Source organism: Haliotis cracherodii, unplaced genomic scaffold, assembly GCF_022045235.1.
Source record: "Haliotis cracherodii isolate W230 unplaced genomic scaffold, xgHalCrac1.p SCAF_15, whole genome shotgun sequence".
NCBI classification, from domain to species: domain Eukaryota; kingdom Metazoa; phylum Mollusca; class Gastropoda; order Lepetellida; family Haliotidae; genus Haliotis; species Haliotis cracherodii.
Window position 1 is genome coordinate 2,761,236 of NW_027266270.1, and position 24,670 is coordinate 2,785,905.

Below are 24,670 nucleotides of genomic sequence, written 5' to 3' on the forward strand. Positions count from 1 at the left end.
CACGTATGATGGCAGTGTCGGACGTAAAATACCCTGTCGGTAAGGACGCGTTATTCCTGTACAACCACAGACTTAAGAGCTTCAGCTTCAGCTCCCATCAACGGTAAAACGTCCCGTGTATCACTGCCTGGTTTGCCAGGTTAGAAGAACATCGTTATGGAGTGAGTGAGTGAGTTGGGTTTTAAGCCGCTTTTAACAGTATTCCAGTTATTAATGTAACCTCTCTCTGTATTAAACACGGGTCCAGTTTCACGTGACGTCATGGCGATGCATACCATGGAAATTATAATACATATGATCCTATAATTATCAAAAGGTTTTATTTAGGTTGGGCTTAGTTTATCAATTGGAAATACATTTCAGTTAAAATTATTTTTGTTAAACCGTTTTTTGATACATAATAGAAAGACGCCCAGAGATATATTTCAGACCCGACTTGCCAAAGTATTCCTCATGTAGACATTTCGGAGGTTTTGGGTTTGTTTTGGTTTCAGACTAATCCCCGCGTAGTCTCTCCAACCGACCTCAGAGTGTATACGTATTAACTAAAACATCCCCCCTTCCATTGTCATCCCTTTCTGAGCTCTAACATCCTATACTCATCCCTGTTTCATCAGTGATGAAGAGCCGGACGACAACTTCCTAACCGAGGGTTCCTTTATAGAGTGAGTGAGTTTGGTTTAACGCCGCTTTATACAGTATTCCAGTTATATCACGGCGTGTCAGCTTAATGTGGGAGGAAAGCCCGAAGTGATGCAGGTCTCAGACGTTTACCACCTCGGTGAAACCTACGAGCACGGGTATGGTGCTGACAAACCTAGAAACATAATCGGGGCGAACCGGGATGCGAACCCACAATCATAGGTTTCTGGCGTACCCAAGGGACGCAACTCTGCACAGCGAATCACGGCGCCTTAGACGACTGGGCCACCCGTGCCCCCACATCGTTATGGAACTACTTTACAGAGTTATGTATGGGCCCTTTGTAAAGTTTCTGCTGTGGACAGGATCAGTAAGTATGCAACACTAGACGGGACATTGTCGCGTTGTCGCCCTGACAAAAACAAGCAAAAAGTGTCAAAATTAATCAAAGCGCGACATTGCGACAACGCGACATTTTGGCCATTTGTTGCATTGTCGCGTTCTTTAAATATTTTTGTTTTACCATGAGGCTACAAGGCGACAATGTCCCTTCTAGGATTCCCTACATGTGTCCTACCTGCGACAATTCGTCACCGGGAACTGTGTGGACATGTATCCGAGCGTGTTTACATTTTATACCTTTGCGTTTAAAAGTCGGACCAGAAATAAACATTTTTGACCTCGAGTTGATGAATATGTTACATGTGTTACGATTTTGACGGATAAGTGAGTGAGTGAGTAAGCATGGATTTACGCCGCTTTTAGCAATATTCCAGCAATATCACGGCGGGGGACACCGGGAAGGGGCTTCACAGCGAGACGGATAAGTGAGTGAATGAGTATGGATTTACGCCGCTTTTAGCAATATTCCAGCAATATCACGGCGGGGGACACAGAGAAGGGGCTTCACTGCGAGACGGATGAGTGAGTGAGTGAGTGAGTATGGATTTACGCCGCTTTTAGCAATATTCCAGCAGTATCACGACGGGGGACATCGTGAAGGGGCTTCACAGCGAGACGGATGACTGAGTGAGTGAGTCTGGGTTTACGCCGCTTTTAGCAATATTCCAGCAATATCAAGGCGGGGGACACCGGGAAAGGGCTTCACAGCGAGATGGATGAGCACAACGGGACTTCAAGTGAGAGATGCAAACCAAAACTTCTGACTTATGTAATGAATGTATCGTTAGAGTTTAGTGGGTCAGCGTTCAGACAGGTTCAATTGTGACGTGACAAAAAAGTGACGTCAAATTAAACATCATGACGTCATTATGTCCGTAGAGGCCGGCTAGCTGACCTTTGCGGGTTCAACAAGACGGCGATTGAAAAATCAGATGACCATATTCTATAATGATTAATATAGTATTCACAGAAAGAGCATAGACACGTTGTTGCAGGAGAGGAGGGAATAGACATTGTTGCAGTAGATGCGGTAGACACATTCATGCAGTGGAGAAGGGAAGAAATCTGGATGCAGTTGAGGGAGGTAGAGAGACTGTTGCAGTGGATGAGGAAAGGCACATTGTTGCAGTAGATGGGGGAAGACGCATTGTTGCAGTAGATGAATAAAGATACATTGTTGCAGTAGAGGAGGGAAGACACATTGTTGCGGTAGAGGAGGGAAGACACGTTGTTGCAGTAGAGGAGGGAAGACACACTGTTGCAGTAGAGGAGGGAAGACACACTGTTGCAGAAGAGGAGTGAAGACACGTTGTTGCTGTAGACGAGGGAAGATACATTGTTGCAGTAGATGAGTAAAGATACATTGTTGCAGTAGACGAGGGAAGAGATATTGTTGCAGTAGAGGAGGGAAGACACATTGTTGCAATAGAGGAGGGAAGACACATTAATGCAGTATAGGAGGGAAGACACGTTGTTGCAGTAGATGAGTAAAGATACATTGTTGCAGTAGAGGAGGGAATACACGTTGTTGCAGTAGATGGGTGAAGACACATTGTTGCAGTAGATGAATAAAGATACATTGTTGCAGTAGAGGTGGGAAGACACATTGTTGCAGTAGAGGAGGGAAGACACGTTGTTGCAGTAGTGGAGGGAAGACACATTTTTGCAGTTGAGTGAAGTAGAGAAGTTGTGTCAGTAGATGAGGGACAACATTTCCGTGCAGTAGTGGTAGGATAGACACACTGCTGCTGTAGAGGGAACACACACTGTGTAATATTGACAGTAGTGGTAGGATAGACACATTGCTGCTGTAGAGGGAACACACACTGTGTAATATTGACAGTAGCGGGTGACCTCGCCCAGGTGAACACTACCAAAGTAACTGTCTTTCGTTTCCTGATGAACGTCAGTATGTCACGTGATTACGTTGTCAATGGAGCGGAGACATACAGAACTACTTTAAGGGGATTCCTCATTGTCTAAAAATAACATTAAAAAATCATTATGGAAAACTGAGAGCGACATCGATTCAGGCTATGAATGATGCAGGCTTTAAAGCCAGAGAGATCATGTTTACGTCGGGTCACCGAAATGAAGCGTCCATTCGAAGCTATAACAGAGAATGCTCGACTTACCAAAAGAAATCACTGAGCTCCACATTGTCGTGTATTGCTTCGGGAAATCCAACCGTACCGCCTCAAGCGGTAATCCCCGTCATCAGCAGCCGTACTATGACTCAAACACACACCCAAAGTTCACAGAATGTTAATATCAATCCATTTTCAGCATATGCCGTTTCTTGATTTCTTTCCAACGCTAACTTTACTGGGTGAAACACGTATTTCAAGTAGCCGTAGCCGCCATTTTCTGCCGTTTGTAAAACCAAGGGATGTCACTCTAAATGGAATGTTTGGGACGGATGACGCCACGACGTCACGACTATCCGCGTTCATATAGATAGCTTTAAATAATTAAAGTTTGATGTTTAATGGATTGTTTTGTTATGATTTCTGTATGTATGCATGTATGTATCCGTCAATATCAGGATTGAAGTTGTATTTGTTGACGTTCATCAGCTGATGAAGACAGTGTCTCACGTGAGCAAATTTACAATGAAGCGCTTCGCGCATCATGGAATTTGCTCATGTGAGGCACTGTCTTCATCAGCTGATGAACGTCAGCAAATACAACTTTAATCCTTTAATAAAGGAAAGAGGACACTGTCCCTCAAAGGAGGGAAGACATTGTTGCAGTTAGGGGAGGTAGACATATTGTTGTAGATAATGGACGGCAAATTGTTGCAGTAGAGGAGGGTAGACGATTGTTGCAATAGAAGAGAGTAGACATATTGTTGCAGTTAAGGGTGCTAGACACTGATGCATGCCATGGAATCTGGTAGAGAGTGGCTGGTGGACATTATGTGAATAAGGAAAAATGAAGACGGCGTAAGGATGAGAGCAGAGTTGACACCCCAGGCAAGTTGTTTCATGGATATCCTCTCTAAGCTCCAGGGGCCGACAGTCTGCTTTGTAGATGACCATCACTTTAATCAAATACACTTTCAAGTAACCAGGAACGTAACGGGTCCCTTTATGTGAAGGTAGCGGCCCTTTTGAAAATCGGAAAGGTCATATGGGATAATTGGTTCTCTTGTGTTAATTGTAATCAAATTCCACCATCGCATGAAATCGTCAAGCTTTAATTTTATTCCTCTCTATATCCACGTCATTTTTCCCCGGGGATAAACCAAACACACGTATATTCTGTATCTCAGTCCAAAACAAAAACATACCTCCATGGAATATTAAAGCCATCATTTGTCTGCCAATATGCCGTGATGCAATGTGACAACGACATTGTGACTGTTAAATTGCGTCAGTTTGAACTTGATGATTCACAAGTTAGTCCCTGTAGGATTATGTAAAACATGCTCGTGTCTCATTTAGCTGTCTTGGAAACAATTTTGATTTGTGAACTCGAGAAATCCAGCTTTGGTTTTCAGAACAAGAAGTTGGCCATCGAACCACAACGTGTTAAAACATGTAAAAGAGAAAATTAACTCAATTTGTTGTTCTCAGATAGTAAATGTCTAACGTGGATGAAAGAACTATCTCATGTTTCAGTTATATAACATCAGATAACTTCAAATGCTGTTGTGTGTGTTGGCTGTTACACCTTAGAATGTTATATTATCTTGCACATCAAGACGCCTGTGTGTGTGCGTGCGTGCGTGCGTGCGTGCGTGCGTGCGTGCGTGCGTGCGTGCGTGCGTGCGTGCGTGTGTGTGTGTGTGTGTCTGTAATCATATCAACTAACATATTGTGAATTCTATATGGCATTTAGAAAATAGAAAAATCCGTTTTGACCTGATGACGCATCAAGGAGCAGCACAGCAGCGTACTTACAAACAATAAAGGATGTGTTATCTGCAACACCTTTGATGTTTTTGAGGTTTCGAGCTCCAAAATCTTCATTGAAACACTTCCAAGCATGTATATCTGCAACAGTAACTGGTTGCACCGTACACAGCCGGGTGTCTACATACGTCTTTTGATTATTGGGGGCCATGTTTTCCTGTCAAGGATTCTGCTTCGTTTCTTGAAATGGCTACATTAGTGACTACAGTTAACTACACTTATAACGAACTAAGGGACCACTATTTTTACTTCGTTATAACCGTAGTTCGTTATACGCATGTCTTCCGCATATACATAATTATCGTTGGGCAAATGGCCGGGACAAAACAAAACAGTTCGTTACATACGTCTGTTCGTTATAAGCGTGTTCGTTATAAACGTAGTTTACTGTATATACATGAATCAGTCTTGGTTATCCACCGAAACATCCCGGTATTCTTCCATTTGACGTAAAGGGCAAAATAGATGAAAATTATGTGAATGGAGCGCTGAAAATCAGTGCAGGGTAACCATGTCCTGCCCTACCGGTAGCAGGGTAACCATGTCCGGCATTACCAGTAGCAGGGCAACCATGTCCCGCCTTACCGGTAGCAGGGTAACCATGTCCTGCCCTACCGGTAGCAGGGTAACCATGTCCGGCCTTACCGGTAGGAGGGTAACCATGTCCGGCCTTACCGGTAGCAGGGTAACCATGCCCTGCCTTACCGGTAGCAGAGTAACCATGTCCGGCTTACCGGTAGCAGAGTAACCATGTCCTGCCTTACCGGTAGCAGGGTAACCATGTCCTGCCCTACCGGTAGCAGGGTAACCATGTCCGGCCTTACCGGTAGCAGGGTAACCATGTCCGGCCTTACCGGTAGCAGGGTAACCATGCCCTGCCTTACCGGTAGCAGAGTAACCATGTCCGGCTTACCGGTAGCAGAGTAACCATGTCCTGCCTTACCGGTAGCAGGGTAACCATGTCCTGCCTTACCGGTAGCAGGGTAACCATGTCCGGCCTTACCGGTAGCAGGGTAACCATGTCCTGCCCTACCGGTAGCAGGGTAACCATGTCCTGCCCTACCGGTAGCAGGGTAACCATGTCCGGCATTACCGGTAGCAGGGTAACCATGTCCTGCCCTACCGGTAGCAGGGTAACCATGTCTGGCCTTACCGGTAGCAGGGTAACCATGTCCTGCCTTACCGGTAGCAGGGTAACCATGTCCGGCCTTACCGGTAGCAGGGTAACCATGTCCTGCCTTACCGGTAGCAGGGTAACCATGTCCGGCTTACCGGTAGCAGGGTAACCATGTCCGGCCTTACCGGTAGCAGGGTAACCATGTCCTGCCCTACCGGTAGCAGGGTAACCATGTCCTGCCCTACCGGTAGCAGGGTAACCATGTCCTGCCTTACCGGTAGCAGGGTAACCATGTCCTGCCCTACCGGTAGCAGGGTAACCATGTCCTGCCCTACCGGTAGCAGGGTAACCATGTCCTGCCTTACCGGTAGCAGGGTAACCATGTCCTGCCCTACCGGTAGCAGGGTACCCATGGTCGGTCTTACCGGTAGCAGGGTAACCATGTCCGGCATTACCGGTAGCAGGGTAACCATGTCCGGCCTTACCGTTAGCAGGGTAACCATATCCTGCCTTACAGGTAGCAGGGAACCATGTCCGGCCTTACCGGTAGCAGGGTAACCATGTACGGCCCTACCGGTAGCAGGGTAACCATGTACGGCCCTGAACAAACCAGACAATCAAGGGATGAACCAGAAGTCCAGTGACACCATAGTGCATTTACCAATTACTCTGTATAAGTACAGAGATTCTGTACCTTTTTAGTAATCACGGTCTGTGTGAGCCGGCATTGCAGCACCCTGCAGTTAATGCATGAAGTCATCCTCGCTGTTGGGAATCCCTGAAAGGGGGACTTGGCTCCGAATAAAAGGCTATCCTGGCACTGTCATTCAAGTGACTCAAACATGAATTCATGTGTCCGTTTTCAAAGGAACATGTTTGTGACGTATATCACTCTAGTTGTTAATGGGCTCCATATTATTCAATGCTTCCATGCCAGTGAGTGAGCGAATAAGTGAGTGAGTAAGTAAATAACCGAGTATGGTTTTACGCCGCTTTTATTCCAGCATTATGACCACGGGGGACACCAGAAATGGGCTTCAACATCATGTACCCATGTGGAGAATCGAACCCGGGTCTAAGGCCTGACGAGAGAACGCTTTAACCACTAGGCTACCCAAACGTTTCAATGTCTTCACCAAGTCTGGATATATGCAAAAGGGCAGCGGCGAAAGTATTTCAGCATTCATTCCTCGATAAATAAAAGGCAAATATCTTTTTTTGTGAAAACATGAAGTTTATTCCATGAAGTGTCGTTTCAACATCAGTAACAAAGTCAAAGACACGGTACCCAGACAGCACTCTGACAACTATTGTGTGTTCGCTCTCGACATATACGAATATCAAAGTTTTAACGTGCAATTTCTGAAAAGAAACATTTATTTATGAAAATGTCCGTCAAGGGCGTATGTCGGCAATCATCTCTCGCTCTCTCTCTCTCTCAGCGGCAGACCATGGGCGGTAAGCGTCTAATCCAGGAGGAAGGAATGGTGTTATGCAGCCTTACATTTTGCATCCGGGCGACAGGATGATGACGTCAGAGGTCACGTGACTCAATGGCGCATTGTTCGAGATGCCATCAGTCTTTCCCATAGGTCTTGTTCTGCCTGAAAATATGCACGAAACATAATACAGATTAGTTGATAAATTAGTAACATGTAATATTTGCATGTCAAATATAATAGCATAGCCCTGAACACACAAGTACAGTAGCAACACAAGATGTGTTAGATTTGCTATGAAGCCCTTCTTCTTTGTTTGTACACACCGCCTCCGTGGTCTAGTGGTAGAGTGTCCGCCCGGAGAGCAGTAGGTCCGGGGTTCGATCCCCGGCCGCGTCATACCAAAAGACGTTAAAAGATGGTACTTGTTACCCTGTCTTGCGCTTGGCATTTAGGGGGTTAAACAAGGACTGGTCGGCTCGGAGTCAGTATACTGTGTCTGAGTGGGGTATTCATGTAAAAACTGCGGCATGGTATTTCAGTGGGCTAGCACTATAAATCGGCATCAGTCCGGACCTTACAAGCAGCCACACACACACACGTGCATGCACGTCGCTATATAAGTGCAATAATCTTGGACGGGACATGAAACCCAGTTTCACCTCACCTAATTTGTACAAAGGCGATACTTCGTATGCATGATTATCCGAATATCACCCATATATACTAATACCTATTGAACTCCCAACAACACATAGTACACAGAATTAAAATAAGTCTACCCATATGTATCCGTAAGTCTCCTCTAAAACCACTTCGTATACAATGTTATGTTTAAACCTTATAAAACTGCCTTGTGTGCCAAATTAACCAATTCGTGTGGAGAACTCGACAACCAACCAGTGGAATTACAACACATACGGTCCTGTTAAAACGAACGATATCGTCACATCAGATATGACTGAAAATATAATGGGAGTGACTAAATGTTGTTTCTTAAAACCTTTACTTGGATACGTGTCAAATGAACTATTGATTAGTCCTTGTATCGAGTTATTGTGTAAGCAAAAGTACACAGCCTCCGCTGAGCGGTCGTTACATTGATTTCTTTCGATCATTTGTGCTCTGCTTCAGTTATTTAGATACATGTTATAATACTTATCACACCATACTATTCACTTCATTTACAGCGACATATATTAATTAATCATTGTGGTAAATATTGTTATACATAGAACAGTTTAAGGAGACTTAATTATCGAAAACTGATATTAATCCAATTTTTCTTACAATATTCTAGACCACCTCCGTGGTCTAGTGGTAGAGCGTCCGACCGCGTCATACCAAAAGACGTTAAAAGATGGTACTTGTTGTTACCCTGTCTGGCGCTCGGCATTAAGGGGTTAAAACAAGGACTGGTCGACTCGGAGTCAGTATACTGTGTCTGAGTGGGGTATTCATGTTAAACTGCGGCATGGTATCTCAGTGAGCTAGCACTATAAATCGGCATCAGTCCGGACTAGTAAAAGCAGCCACACAAACACACACACGTACATGCACGTCGCTATATAAGTGCAATAATCTTGGACGCGACGTTAAACCCCACTCCACCACCACCACTACAATATTCTACAACGGGTGTTAGTCTTTCGCTCATGACAATACAAAATGAATTAAATGATTTATCTGTATATTCTCTTGGAACAAAGTTTTCTTATATCTCTTCATTCAATGAACATTTCAAAAGAACATGAATTCATACCTAATCACATTTTAATGACACCATTTGAATACTTAGCTAATATTTTGCCAGGAACCACTATCTATTTGTTATCTTGACCCACAACCTCTCATCAGTGCTTCGTGCCGTCCAGCAGAGTGAGTGTTTGTTCCGCACCTAGTGCTCAGCTTTAGTATGAGTTGTCTTCATACTTGGAACTTTCATTGATCGTTGTGTGTCTTGCCTTGAGAGATGTTTTTAAGTCACGTTTTCTATACATTTATTAAGTAATCATCACCAACATCCTGGCACATCTAAGTACTCATCACCAACATCCTGGCACATCTAAGTACTCATCACCAACATCCTGGCACACCTAAGTACTCATCACCAACATCCTGGCACATCTAGGTATTCATCACCAACATCCTGGCACATCTAGGTATTCATCACCAACACCCAGGCTCATCTAAGTACTCATCACCAACATCCTGGCACATCTAAGTACTCATAACCAACATCCTGGCACATCTAAGTACTCATCACCAACATCCTGGCTCATCTTAGTACTCATCACCAACATCCTGGCACATCTAAGTACTCATCACCTACATCCTGGCACATCTAAGTACTCATCACCAACACCCAGGCTCATCTAAGTACTCATCACCAACATCCTGGCACATCTAGGTATTCATCCCCAACATCCTGGCACACCTAAGTACTCATCACCAACACCCAGGCTCATCTAAGTACTCATCACCAACATCCTGGCACATCTAGGTATTCATCACCAACAGTGAGTGAGAGAGTGAGTATGTTTTTTTCTCCGCTTTTGGCAATAGTCCAATATTCACCCGAAATGGGCTTCACACATTGTACCCATGTCGGGAATCGAACCCGGGTCTTCGGCGTGACGAGCGAACGCTTTAACCACTAGGCTACCCGACCGACCCTGTGTGTATGTAGAGTATAATCATCAAACTGTAACACCGTACAATAATGATAGTGAGTAAGTTACGTTTTACGCCGCTTTGAAAAGTATTTCAGTTATTCTGAATGTGTGAGTTAACCCAGGAGCGTTGACATACATTGCAACTACGTGTTTCTGTTCATTGCAATGTCAACTGAAGGCAATGGGCCATTAAAGACTACATGTAGCCTGTTGTTCCTTCAAACACCCGAAACACTCTCCATAATCTACTTAGGCAAATCCCACAAACATATTTTGCCTCTCTGTGTGAGTGTGTGTGTGTATTGCCGGGACTGGAAGTAATTAATTCAGCCATTCCAATACAACTCAATATCACGTGCGTCCCTCCACCGTGTGTTTGCCGAGTCAACATACATCACTCACGTGGCCTGTAATAGCCCGAGCAATGACCAAGGGCTAGTTATTGAACATCAATTACACAGCTTACTCGTGAACAACGCAAATACCCGGAACGACGCGCGTTTATAAATGGCAGGAGCGATACTCGATCAAAGACCCCGCCTGTAGTCAAGGGAGTATTGGCCGAGATCGGGAGGTGTGTTTGGTCAACGTAATTTGGCGGAAACACAGAGAGGTGTACACTGATTGTAGAGTTACACTCGCCTTCCTAACTCAAAACTCAGGCCCCTAACTACCTCTCCTGTACAGGTCATAACTCGTGTACCCAACACCCAAACCTGATCGACAGAGAATAACCAGTCTCGATTATCTGACATATTCCATAGGGCGTAAAAGGAAATAAAGTGATGACATGTGTATGAACCTTTCAATGCTTAACTCATATCTAACTCTCCTGCCTAACTCAAGCCAGCCATACCAATACAACTCAACAATTCTAACTCATACAATTACCCAGCTCACTATAAACTCACACAATGCCAGAACTAGTTTCCAACCATCTGTAGCTGACAATGCACCCTTTGACAACTATCTGATGTAGGTTCCCCGTGAAGATGTGGGTGAGAATAGGTCTTCAGCAACCCATGCTTGCCGTAACAGGCGACTATGCTTGTTGTAAGAGGCGATTTACCGGATCTGGTGGTCAGGCTCGCTGCCTTGGTTGATGCATGTCATCGTTTATCAATTGCGTGGATCGACGCTCATGATGTCAATCACTGGATTGTCTTTTCATGACTGGATTATTTACAGGTCGCCGTCATATAGCTGGAATATTGCTGAGTACGGCGTTAAACAACAAACAAAATAAATATCCTAACATTGGCCATAGCGGTAATTCTGAGTTATTAAGTTATCCATCCATTCAACATCATCAGCCCCAATCAGCATCTCCTCAGGAACTATGGAGTCTCTAGTATACCTTGGTCATTTGACGCTAATACATCCAGTGATGAGACAGATCGAGTGGCACTTCTGTTGTTTGAGCAATGGTAAAGGACGACTTGGCCAGAGTAAATCAGCAGTCCTAGACAATCAGTCAAGTTATTCAAAACCAATTTAATTAGTCTCTATTTTATATCATTTGATGTATATCAATCTAGTAGTTGAAAACTACCCTAATTAAAAACAAACATTGTCTCAGGTTAAAATAATTTACTAATTGCAACGTCTAGACCAAGACAGACAATGTCTCAGACTGACACAAGCCACTATCTTAACGTCTACACCAAGACAGACAATCGGTGCCAGATCAGGGATCATCGTCCTCCGGTGATCACTGATCAGTCGGGCAAGCAGAGCGAGGGTGACGGGTTCAATCAGGCCCGTCTCAGCTGAAATTTAGTCCCCACCACAGGTGGATCCAGAGGGTCCAGGGGGTCCAGGGCGTCCGGACCCGGGTCCACCCAAACCAAGAAATATATTCAGGGTGGAATAGGAACTCGAACCCACGGTCACAGGATACTGGCACGCCTAAGGGACGCAACTCACACAGCGCATTGTGTCCTCATTGACGTCTTAGCACCCTGTGACCTGAACATCGTTAGAATGATCTGTGTCGTTGCCCCACCAAACACCCCACTACCAAAATGACGTCACCTCATTACGAAGTGTTCAGATTCAATACCTCGTCAATCTTGCTGTTCGTCACAAAGACATATTGACCGCCATGTTTCCTTTCTGACACGTGACGGACATGGTGTATTTCATGAATATAATTAGCAGGCTTAAATTCAAACTTAGTTGCCGAGCATCGATTATTTGGCAATGTGATCACCAATCACCAACCCAAGTTCAAACAAATATTGGGATACTTGTATCACAACGTGATGAGACATTTTGAGATTTTTTAATAGTCCCAGCTTGACTTTCAACGCTGTGGGTCGATATGTTCTAGTGCTCTGACGCTGTGTGCTCCTATTTAATTCAAAATTATTCTCGCATCAGTTCATCGATAACGTTAAGAAGAAATATTACAAAATGCGAAATTTCTGACATATTGCATTACGTGTGATTTCATGAGAGGAGATTTTCTTGGAGCGTGGTGTTGGTCGCTCGGGCAGAAACAGCCGTTTAGAGCGTAAGTGTTGCAGCTGTCAGTCAGGCGTGAGCGGAGAACCTATAAATATCGGAAAACCAGGACGGGGAAAAGAGCAGATATTTGACACCCCGCCTTAGGTTAATAATTTAAGTTACACACGTTCTACAACATAACTACTGTTTTACGCCGCAGAGACTAATATTGATCACGGCGGGGGGCAAAAGGAATGGGCTTAACACATTATACTCAGGTTGCAGAATAAACCCTACGTACTGATACCCAGATGTCAGCACACACACACACCCCTCGCGTAACGCTCACATAACGATCGTCCAACGCTTTAAGGAAGCCAACCCACCGATTACGGTAACCAGATTATGACATGTTGATGTTGATGTTGGTGTTGATGTGATGTTGATGCCTCAGGAACAAACCCCTACATCTTCATAATCTTGTCCGTCGTGGGGGATGCTAGTTGAAGGAGCTGCCTGATTGGATGGGGTGGTGAGGCTCGGTGACGTGGTTGGTTGCACGTCACGGGATTCCACGGTGTGGGTCGGTGTTCATCACATCAATCACTGGATTATCTGGCCGAGATTCGATTAGTTTAAAGCTTCCGCAATATAACAGCCTTCGGATTAATTAAACATTCATTTATTTCAGTCGATAATTCGTATTGATTAATGTTTGCGCAGGTTTAACTGAAGGGCTTTAGCCACAGTAAGATCGTTATTTGGCACGTGGAATGCATTAATACACCGTACAGTGTATACATTGGACGTGAATTTCAGGACAATATCATTTTAGCATGAGCTTCAGTTGAGGTATAGGGAATTTGAAATAATAATTTACTATGCTATCATGACTCCGCTATATGTTTCACTAACGTACTATATATACAATGTTGACTCCGCTATATGTCTCACTTATGTACTATATATACAATGTTGACTCCGCTATATGTCTCACTAATGTACTATACTCCACCCTATGTCTCACTAATGTACTATATATACAATGTTGACTCCGCTATATGTCTCACTAATGTACTATACTCCACTCTATGTCTCACTAATGTACTATATATACAATGCTGACTCCGCTATATGTCTCACTTATGTACTATATATACAATGTTGACTCCGCTATATGTCTCACTAATGTACTATATATACAATGTTGACTCCGCTATATGTCTCACTTATGTACTATATATACAATGTTGACTCCCCTATATGTCTCACTAATGTACTATATATATAATGTTGACTCCGCTACATGTCTCACTAATGTACTATACTCCACTCTATGTCTCACTAATGTACTATATATATGATGTTGACTCCGCTATATGTCTCACTAATGTACTATATATACAATGTTGACTCCGCTACATGTCTCATTAATGTACTATACTCCGCTATATGTCTCACTAATGTACTATACATACAATGTTGACTCTGCTATATGTCTCGCTAATGTACTATATATATAATTTTGACTCCGCTATATGCCTTACTAATGTACTATATATACAATGTTGACTCCGCTATATGTCTCACTAATGTACTATATATACAATGTTGACTCCGCTATATGCCTCACTAATGTACTATACATGTATATATAATGTTGACTAATTTACTATACAATGATGACCTAAAACAACGGTGGCCTATTGGTTAAAGAGTTTGTTCGTTACGCCGAGTTCGAATTCCCACATGGGAGCCCATTTATATGTCCCCCGCAGTCATATTGCTGAAATATTGCTGAAATCGTCGGAAAAACAAACTTATTATTTACAAGTCATATACCGTTTGCTTTCAGATAACGACCTGCACAGAAATCGCATTCGCTGTGTGTGAATCAAGCAGTCTAATATCTTAACCTTGGGGTTTCAAGCAAGTGAAATGCGTGTAGATCGGAGTATATGAACGCTCAGTGTGTTTGCGCAATGTGAACCTAAGCGCTGTGCCAGAGTACCATTTGAGAGGTCGTGTTTTTATCAAAAGCATGTTGACCAGTTAATGTAAATTACAGCACCGCGTAATGTCCATGCATACGGTTCAAGTAACGGCTGCAGCTGTCTATATTGATGTATGTCGACACGACAACACACTGTACACCCGCATCAACGATCACGACATCGAACACGCACCGACAAATTAAATCCTGTCCTCCGTTCCATGTATCAACGGAGAATCAATATGGGATGACATAATTAAGTAAACATTGCATTAACAGAAAGCAAATAGAGATATCATGTTTGAATACATTTCCCCATCGCTGTAACATATACATGTAATAACATAGTCACGTGACATGGAATAACATGACCACGTGACCTCGCCACAGCGTGGCAGCGCATGTCGGTGACGACCAGACGCAGATCACGCTCACTTAGCCAAACCGTCCAGCAATTGAGGAAATTACAAAGACCCCAAAAACAATAAGTTATATATTTGTGGGTCACGATTTGTGTTATTTCCATTGTGCGGGGGCACACCGAGGCATTGGGCAATAAACGATGTCGATTTTCTGGTAATTAAGTATTGATGGAGAGTCAAGCCGGCCATGCTTATTGCCGCTTGGGACTTGAAGCATTTATTTCCTTTAGTTATTAGACTGATACGTAATAGACATTGATCAGGACACAACTTGAGCGTGGCTGCCAGTGAACACTCAATAACATGATTTTTGTGAAGTGACTATGGTTTGTCCTTACCGAAAGGTGTGCATATCAGGAGCCGCGAGTATTTAAAACTTGGCATGATAATTTTCGAATTCGAATTTCGAAATTTGTCAAAATGACCTGTTACTCGCGATAGCTAGAGTATGAATATTATGAATGTGTAAGCTGTCTGTGACACAGTATTTTTTCGTGTCACTAAGACATGGCAAGACATGGTCGCATGTGTGATGTCATACATGGACAATCCTCACGGTCAAAAGCTGCAATTAGAAACAAATCCTAAAACATACATTCCTGAAAGCATATTTTGCGTTTTCTCGGCTCATTGGCCCCCTCACTGACGTACTCTACTCCGCTATATGTCTCACTGACGTACTATACTCCGCTATATGTCTCACTGACGAACTCTACTCCGCTATCTGTCTCACTGACGCACTCTACTCCGCTATATGTCTCACTGACGCACTCTACTCCGCTATATGTCTCACTGACGCACTCTACTCCGCTATCTGTCTCACTCACGCACTCTACTCCGCTATATGTCTCACTGACGTACTGTACTCCGCTATATGTCTCACTGATGCACTCTACTCCGCTATATGTCTCACTGACGTACTGTACTCCGCTATATGTCTCACTGATGCACTCTACTCCGCTATATGTCTCACTGACGTACTGTACTCCGCTATATGTCTCACTGACGCACTCTACTCCGCTATATGTCTCACTGACGTACTGTACTCCGCTATATGTCTCACTGATGCACTCTACTCTGCTATATGTCTCACTGACGTACTGTACTCCGCTATATGTCTCACTGACGAACTCTACTCCGCTATATGTCTCACTGACGCAGTCTACTCCGCTATCTGTCTCACTGACGCACTCTACTCCGCTATCTGTCTCACTGACGCACTCTACTCCGATATCTGTCTCACTGACGCACTCTACTCCGCTATCTGTCTCACTGACGTACTGTACTCCGCTATATGTCTCACTGACGCACTCTACTCCGCTATATGTCTCACTGACGCACTCTACTCCGCTATATGTCTCACTGACGTACTGTACTCCGCTATATGTCTCACTGACGCACTCTACTCCGCTATATGTCTCACTGACGTACTCTACTCCGCTATATGTCTCACTGACGTACTGTACTCCGCTATATGTCTCACTGACGAACTCTACTCCGCTATATGTCTCACTGACGCAGTCTACTCCGCTATCTGTCTCACTGACGCACTCTACTCCGCTATATGTCTCACTGACGCACTCTACTCCGCTATCTGTCTCACTCACGCACTCTACTCCGCTATATGTCTCACTGACGTACTGTACTCCGCTATATGTCTCACTGATGCACTCTACTCCGCTATATGTCTCACTGACGTACTGTACTCCGCTATATGTTTCACTGACGCACTCTACTCCGCTATATGTCTGGTGGCAGAAGAACCCCTCGTATCTCATGCTTGTAGTAAGAGTCAACTGAAGAGAATCGGGTGGTCAGGTGCGGTGACTTGGTAGACTGCGTGTCCACTTGCCCCAAACTATAACTAGAATACAGCCGTGAAGATCCGGGTAGAATAGATCTTCAGCAACCCATCCTTGTCGAAAAAGGTGACTATGCTTGTCGTAAGAGGCGAGTATTCGAGTTACACCGCCTTTAACGATATATTGATATAATGGGGTTCGAGATACACCACCTTAAACGATGTATTGATATGATGGGGTTCGAGTTACACCGCCTTCAACGATATATTGATATGATGGGATTATAGTTACACCGCCTTCAACGATATATCGATATAATGGGATTATAGTTACACCGCCTTCAAAGATATATTGATGTAATGGGATTAGAGTTACACCGCCTTCAACGATATATCGATATAATGGGGTTCGAGTTACACCTCCTTCAACGATATATCGATATAATGGGGTTCGATGTACATCACCTCAAATGGCGTCCGCGAGCTTTCTTGTTTTTGAAAGATCTGGCAAACCCTATTCTAGGTGTCCCCGTCCTGTTAATTTAAATTACAGGATTAACTTCTGCATACGAACCGAAACGTTTCTTTCTTCTGTCTGTTAACTAAGTTCCAACATTGACAAGGAACTCAAACTAGACCAATTCGAGGTCACCAACCTTATGACTTATGCAGCATAGTAAATGTGAACCAACCTCCGTGTTCCCCTGACATGACAGTTATCTACGTTTGAGCTTAAAAAAAGTAAATTATTACCTGGTGCCGTTGTACAAAACAACCTTAGTGCTGTGTTAAGGTACGGGAATTGTGATCACCTTAGCGCTAAGATCGCTTTGTACAACGGCTCCTAGGTCTATATGGGAATCTAGGTAACCTTTTGGTTTGTGTCCTAAAAAACAAACCCTTTTTCCCTTTTTATATTTTCACCAGACCGAGAATGTTTTGAGTAGTCACCGCGTGGAGTTTTTTTATTTTACGAACAAGAGAGCAAAACTTGTCACTTCACGTTCACTACAGGCCAGTCAATACTAATTGAGTCGGCGTTGTTGAGCTGTGTGATCTACTGCTTCGTTACCACAAATCTGAGTCACGGCGTCCGACAAGGAATTCTTATCACATTAGCCCGGAGAACGGACAGACACTGCTCACCTCCAATTCATTTATAGAAAGGGTCTGTAACCAAAGTTGGTTTGAAGATGAATTTCGTTTTGTTGGGTTCAGCGCCTCATATCAGTAGTAATTCATCATAACGCGCCAGTGGCTGATGAACTACAATTTGATTATTGCTCTAAATGTATATTTAACATGAACACTACAACAAGCTTGTATTCATTCTTCTCAGAGAAGATTCGTCTGATGATAAAACCGTGGTCTGTCTGAGATGCCGTCGAATGTGTTTCGTTATTGACACCATACTTTTCTTGTAAAATCTAGACATTGTATTACCTTGGAATCGAGTATCCCATCCGTGATCATCTAATGTGTTATATCTCGTTTCTATGACGACAAATACCCTGGAACCGTTCCCTACCATTCGTTTCGGAAGTTAAGTCACCAGCTTCATCCTTTGTATCATTAACGTAGCTTTGTCCCTCCGTGTATCAGTCGACTTTTAGTGGATGGCGAGTTTTAGCGTGGAACCAATGGCTGAGACAACGTACAATTGCAATTATCACTCTAACAGAGATAACACAGACATAATTACTTCGGGACCAATCATTTGATACCAAGATATATTCCAACGGAAGCCTTTTAGGGCCATTTGCTTTTTAATTTGTTTCTTGAAATTTCAAGATAATGAGCAATTAGTATCTGGAAATGTTAAGTTAATACCTTGAAATGTCAACTTATTATCTTGAAATGTCAACTTATTATCTTAAGATGTCAACTAATTATCTTAAGATGTCAACTGATGTATCTTGAAATTTCACTATAGCATCTTGAAATCTCAAAGGTTTCTGTACTGAAGCCATTAGTTAAAATATAGAAATATACTACGTTTAAAACTGTGGTATGAATAAATGTACCTTGAATGATGTGGCCTTACATAGCCTCTCAGGGGACAATAAGTTTACGCTACTTCAACCATCTTTCAGGATACAACCACTAACCGTCTTAGTCACAAATTATACATTACCAATATAAAGTATACCTATCTGCACAATTTAAAATTTATCGATAAATTCAATTTTCCATAAAAACCTATAATTAAATGACAATTGATGGTATTAAAAAGAACCATAATTGATGACAATTTGAATTATTTATCCCTTGTGATGGAAAAATCAAAACAGTCAAGCAGAACATGCTTGGACGTGATTCTTTCATCACAAGGGATACACAATGGAGGATAATCACCTTTCAATATATACGACTCAAAGGAAGTTAAGGATCACCCAATTCGTTTCTATTACTATAGTTGATCTCTCATGCCATAACAGATGAACATTAGTAATTTGAAAGAATCTGCTGATCCTTAACTTCTTTTGAGTAGTATATATACATTTGTATACCTGCTATCGCTAATACGACACCGCAGCATAACGCCCTCTTCAAATCTGGACTGACAACCCAAGTAGGTGTAACCGATACGTGGTTTAATTTCATGTTATTTATTGATACCTACTTTTGTGTCCCACTTCTTTTGCACCAGATCTCGAATATATGATCCAATCACGGGTTTATAATCAGTGTGTGGAATCAGGAGTGGTGTCAAAGATTTGTTGAGTGCTGCTTTTGCAGCAGCATCAGCCATTGTGTTACCAATGATTCCTATATGACTGGGTAACCAACAAAAGTCGTATTGGCCAGGAGCAAGATCATTATATAATTCATTAAGTTTTATTAAAAGCAGATGTTTGCAAGACTGATATTTAATTGCCTGAAGACAGGATAGAGAGTCTGAAAATATAATGAACGGTTTATATTTTGATTGTTTATTTATATATTCTAGTGCTGTAAAGATAACCTTTGACTCAGTCGTAAAAATGTAAACGTTATCTGGTAATCGTGATGATATAGTCCTGGATCCAATGACGGCGGCGCTGGAAACCATCCTTGGATCCATATGTTAATATAGATTTGTAAGTATCATAAGTGTGTTTTAATTGATTTTAATCTTGTTGATAAATGAGTTGATTTGTTTCAGATTTCTTAAGTTTAGTTGAAGTTGAAGCTGTACCAACTGACACGGGGGGAGACGACAAAAGCTGAGTTGCAGCTATATTTTGACGATTGGGGCAGCAGCAGAAATGGCAGGTTCGATTCTCACTCCAAGTGGCGGAATAATGGGAGACGTTTTATGATACATGTCCTCATAAAGAGGATTAAAAACGCAAACATATGCAGGATTAGTTGAATTTGAATAGAGCAGTGTGAGCTATTGCCAAGAGGGGTTACGTGATGGACAGAGTGTAACATTGACTTGAGACAAAGACATTGACTTGAGAAAGGCACCGACGTACCGTGTTGTCAACGTTGACGGGGCGGAGACCCAGCTTCGCAGCCAGGAACCTCAGTCTCTGGTAGGAGTCGGTGTCGTCGGTATTCCAGTCGTTGTCCACTAGTGACGGCCTGCAGCAAGATGACCATTGGTCAGTTCATATAATGGCACGCATTGTACATGGGAAATGGTCATTGACTGTATAGTCTCATCACAACACCTATGGTCAATATGGCGGCAAACTGTGAGGCAACTGCTTCGACGGACACCACGTGTTGCACTGCAGTTCCTTACAGGATAAAATAAACATTTATCTAACTTAAATCGAACTGTTTTGAAGTTGGTCTAGATACAATTTTTAATGTCATAGTTTTGTGAAGGCTGCCTGTGTTTTAAGGTTCCGCAGTTCGTTTGACAGAGTTGCGCCCCTTAGTAGCAGCCAGTATCCTCTGTTCGTCGATGTGTTTACGACTTTTAGCTTTCGTTAACTTTAAACCCTTACCTACCTACCTACCTTACACTAACTAAAACACAACGGCCGTGGAAAGTACGAATATCAGAATGACAACACCTGTTTGGGAGATTGGATTCTGCTATTTATAAACATTTTCAAGGTATAATGTCAGGTAGACACAATCAATATTTGTCCTGCTGAAAAATACAGACAAGCAAGAAATAGTTGACATTTGGCTGCGCGACTACTGTCGTTTATGTCTGTGGATTAAGTATTTTCTTGCAGAAAACATTAAAGAAATATCACATAGTATGCTCCTGAAAACAGAGCTCATGGTACGTTGTCGACTTACTCTTTGTTTAACGTTGACAAGTCGTCACTGTCGGCGGCGTCCATGATAGCTGCCTGGGCTCGCTTGGCCGCAACACCGCGGCACCGGGGGGCAAATACGAACCGCCTGTAGGGTGGAGGATAGAACAGCCATATGATACAAGTACATCTCTGAATACTCTTTTACATATGCAACACGTGCATATACACAACACATACACTGTCACAGCAATAAGCGACTCGTGAAGATCCGGGGTTGAATAGGTCTTCAGCAACCCATGCTTGACGTAACAGGCGATTATGCTTGTCGTAAGAGGCGACGAGCGGGATCAGGTGGTCAGGCTCGCTGACATCCATTGGCTCGGAAAAAGCGTGTGGCTTTTTACTTTGAAGAGGGTTTTATTCTGTCTCTCAGAAATGAACGTGCAGCCTGTCGTTCTCGTGGCGGGGTATAAGAGATTTATTCCCCCGATGAGAAATTCATCAAAGACGGGTCACGCAGTTATCTTGTCTTGCAGTTTAGTTCCATGCATGGTGATCTGGCAGTGTCTTTGATAACATGTGCACAGCTATTAAGCAGCTGGCATCAGAAGGTCATCCTCACCTGTGATTGTAGCACTGGCATCGACATAGAGGACATGGGTTTAACGTGTATTAGTATAGACTGGACAAACGAGGACAATATGAACTTCATTTTCAATTTCAGACAAATGGACAGAATCGAAGGGTTTATCGATGCCCGTTTTTCCCTTTTTTATGCTGTCTAGTTCACACATCTCTATTAAAGTAAGCATGTGTCTGTCATCATTCAATGGTATATTCAACACGTATGACAATGACAATGCTATCTCATCACAGAGTATAACGTTTGAATAACCTCAGAATATCGGTGATATGTATCTTCTGAAGTTGATTTTGTAACTTTTATTTCAATTTTAAGTTTGTTGTATTTTGTTTTGGAACAAGGACTAAATTTTTAACTATTATAACATGAAAAACTTTCCGAGCATTTTAGATTCCTAAGGAAGAAGATTCTGAAACATTTACATTTTGAATTGCTTTCAGTTTTTTAAAATGATCTGGATTTCATTTTAAAGCCATGCAAAAATCACTTAACATCACAACTGAATTTTAGTCTTCTTTCTGTGGCTTAATCATTTCGAATCATTTTTTCTTTCAAAAGACGAAATGGAAATTATGAACGCTATGAACAAATCTGACTACGAGGTTTCTCGGTGTGGGAACAGCTTGCAAAGCCTATTCTTGATATTCTGGGGATACGATTACATGCATCAGCCAAGTCAGCGAGCCTGACACCCGATCCTGTTAGTCGCCTCTTACGACAAGCATAGTCGCCTGTTAAGGCAAGCATGGGTTGCTGAAGACCTATTCTATCCCGGCTCTTCGCGGGTCTCATTGTTATATCTAGGAGAACTTTACAGGTCAGTATTATGGTAACACATATGTTTAGACAGGAGTGTGCTGGATGCAAGGACATTATTTCGCCTGACCATGAAACACGAACCTTTTTATCACATCCTCGTCTGTACAGTTCAACCTACTCCGTGAGTCACACGTCATCAGTATATGTTTGTAATAAGGCCCCTTGATGCTGGTTACTCGGGCATGAACGTGATGACAAGTATTACTGATCAGCGAGGACAATACCTATCAGCCTTAACTATAGCAAGTACACGTTTTCAAGTTATCAAAACGTATCTAGAATGAAAAAAGGTCCGAAATACTGCAAACTTAAGTTCCAAAAACATAATAACATGTATTATATCCGTATCAAATACACCCGTGAACGTCCGGGTTGGAATAGGTCTTCAGCAACCCATGCTTGCTGTAAAAGGCGACTATGCTTGTCATTAGAGGTGACTAACGGGATCGGTGGTCAGGCTCGCTCACTTGGTTGGTGCATGTCATCGTATCCCAGTTGCGTGGTTCGATGCTCATGACGTCAATCACTGGATTGTCAGGACCAGACTTGATTATTTACAGACCGCCGTCATATGGCTGGACTATTGCTGAGTGTTGTGATAAACAACAAACATAAATAAAACAAACAACAAACATCACCACGGAATAGCCATTTCTTGATGGTTTCATTTCTTGCCACCATCAAGCAAGAGTGTATACTATAAGTTGTAGCAGGATCACTCGGGGTACATGGGGTTTTATGCGTCCCTCATTCGGTTTTACACAACTTGCCTCGGCGAATGCTATAAAACGACATGTTTTAATATGACACTGTAAAATATTTTAAATAAATTTCAAATTGATAGAAAACAGCTGTTCCATTGAGCTGAGGTTAGCTTGCGCTATGTCACTTGACATCCATTGGCTCGGAAAAAGCGTGTGGCTTTTTTCTTTGAAGAGGGGTATAAAGGATTTATTCTGTCTCTCAGAAATGAACGTGCAGCCTGGAGTACTCGTGGCGGGGTATAAGAGATTTATTCCCCCGATGAGAAATTTATCACCCTCAAAGGCGGGTCATGGAGTAGTTGATCAAGATCATATGGACCAATCAGACCTCATCATTCACGACATGGAGGTATGATAATATTATCTTGTCTTGCAGTTTAGTTCCATGCATGGCGATCTGGCAGTGTCTTTGATAACATGTGCACGGCTATTTAGCAGCTGGCATCAGAAGGTCATCCTCACCTGGGTTTAACGTGTTTTAGTATAGACTGGACAAACGAGGACAATATGAACTTCAATTTCAGACAAATGGACAGAATATTAATGTCTAGTTCACACATCTCTATTAAAGTAAGCATATGTCTGTCATCATTCAATGGTATATTCAACACGTATGACAATGACAACGCTATCTTCTCACAGAGTATAACGTTAGAATAACCTCAGAATATCGGTCCTCTGTATCTTCTGAAGTAGATTTTGTAACTTATATTTCAATTTTAAGTTTGTTTGTTTTTTTGTGGAACAAGGACTAAATTTTTAACTATTATAACATGAAAAACTTTCCGAGCATTTTAGATTCCGAGAAGATTCTGAAACATTTACATTTTGAATTGCTTTCAATTTTTTTAAATGATTTTGTTTTCATTTTAAGGCCATGCGAAAATCAATTAACACAACCGAATTATAGTCTTCTTTCTGTGGCTTAATCATTTCGAATCATTTTTTCTTTTAAAAGACGAAATGGAAATTACGAATGTTATGAACAAATCTTACTCCAGCTAAGGACAAGGCGATCTCTGGGGATTTTTTTATTTCCGAAGGGTTCACATGGTTTCTCGGTGTGGGAACAGCTAGCAATGCCTATTCATTGATGCCCCCGTCCTGTTTTTATTTCAATTACTTGATTTGTGTCTTCGGCTAAATTTAACGGACAGACAACAGACGGATGACACATTATGGCAAATTGTAGTTGGATCTTCAGTCGACCAGTTGGCTTGTATTGAGTATTACTTGCGTCATGGACATGGTGTTTGAAAAAGTAAACCATGTTTACATGTTGCTTGTTACTGATGCTTGTACTGATGTAGTGATACAATACATCTCATACCAGAACCACCTGTGTCACTCGAGGGCCCGTGGCATGATTCTTGAAGTACTCGC

The 24,670-nt window shown here is 42.6% G+C and overlaps 1 protein-coding gene across 1 annotated transcript in view; it reads right to left on the reverse strand.

Annotated features, from left to right (window-relative positions):
* Positions 1–7,320: 7,320 nt before the first annotated feature.
* LOC139461716 (elevenin-like) overlaps positions 7,321–24,670 on the reverse strand; it is a 54,739-nt gene continuing 37,389 nt past the window's right edge. The window contains exons 3-5 of the mRNA XM_071243172.1: positions 21,102–21,206; positions 20,318–20,426; positions 7,321–7,682 (exon numbers count right to left, since the gene is read on the reverse strand). Coding sequence (XP_071099273.1) covers positions 7,629–7,682; positions 20,318–20,426; positions 21,102–21,206 — 268 coding nt within the window. The 3' untranslated portion in view covers positions 7,321–7,628. The remainder of the gene's footprint in view (positions 7,683–20,317; positions 20,427–21,101; positions 21,207–24,670) is intronic.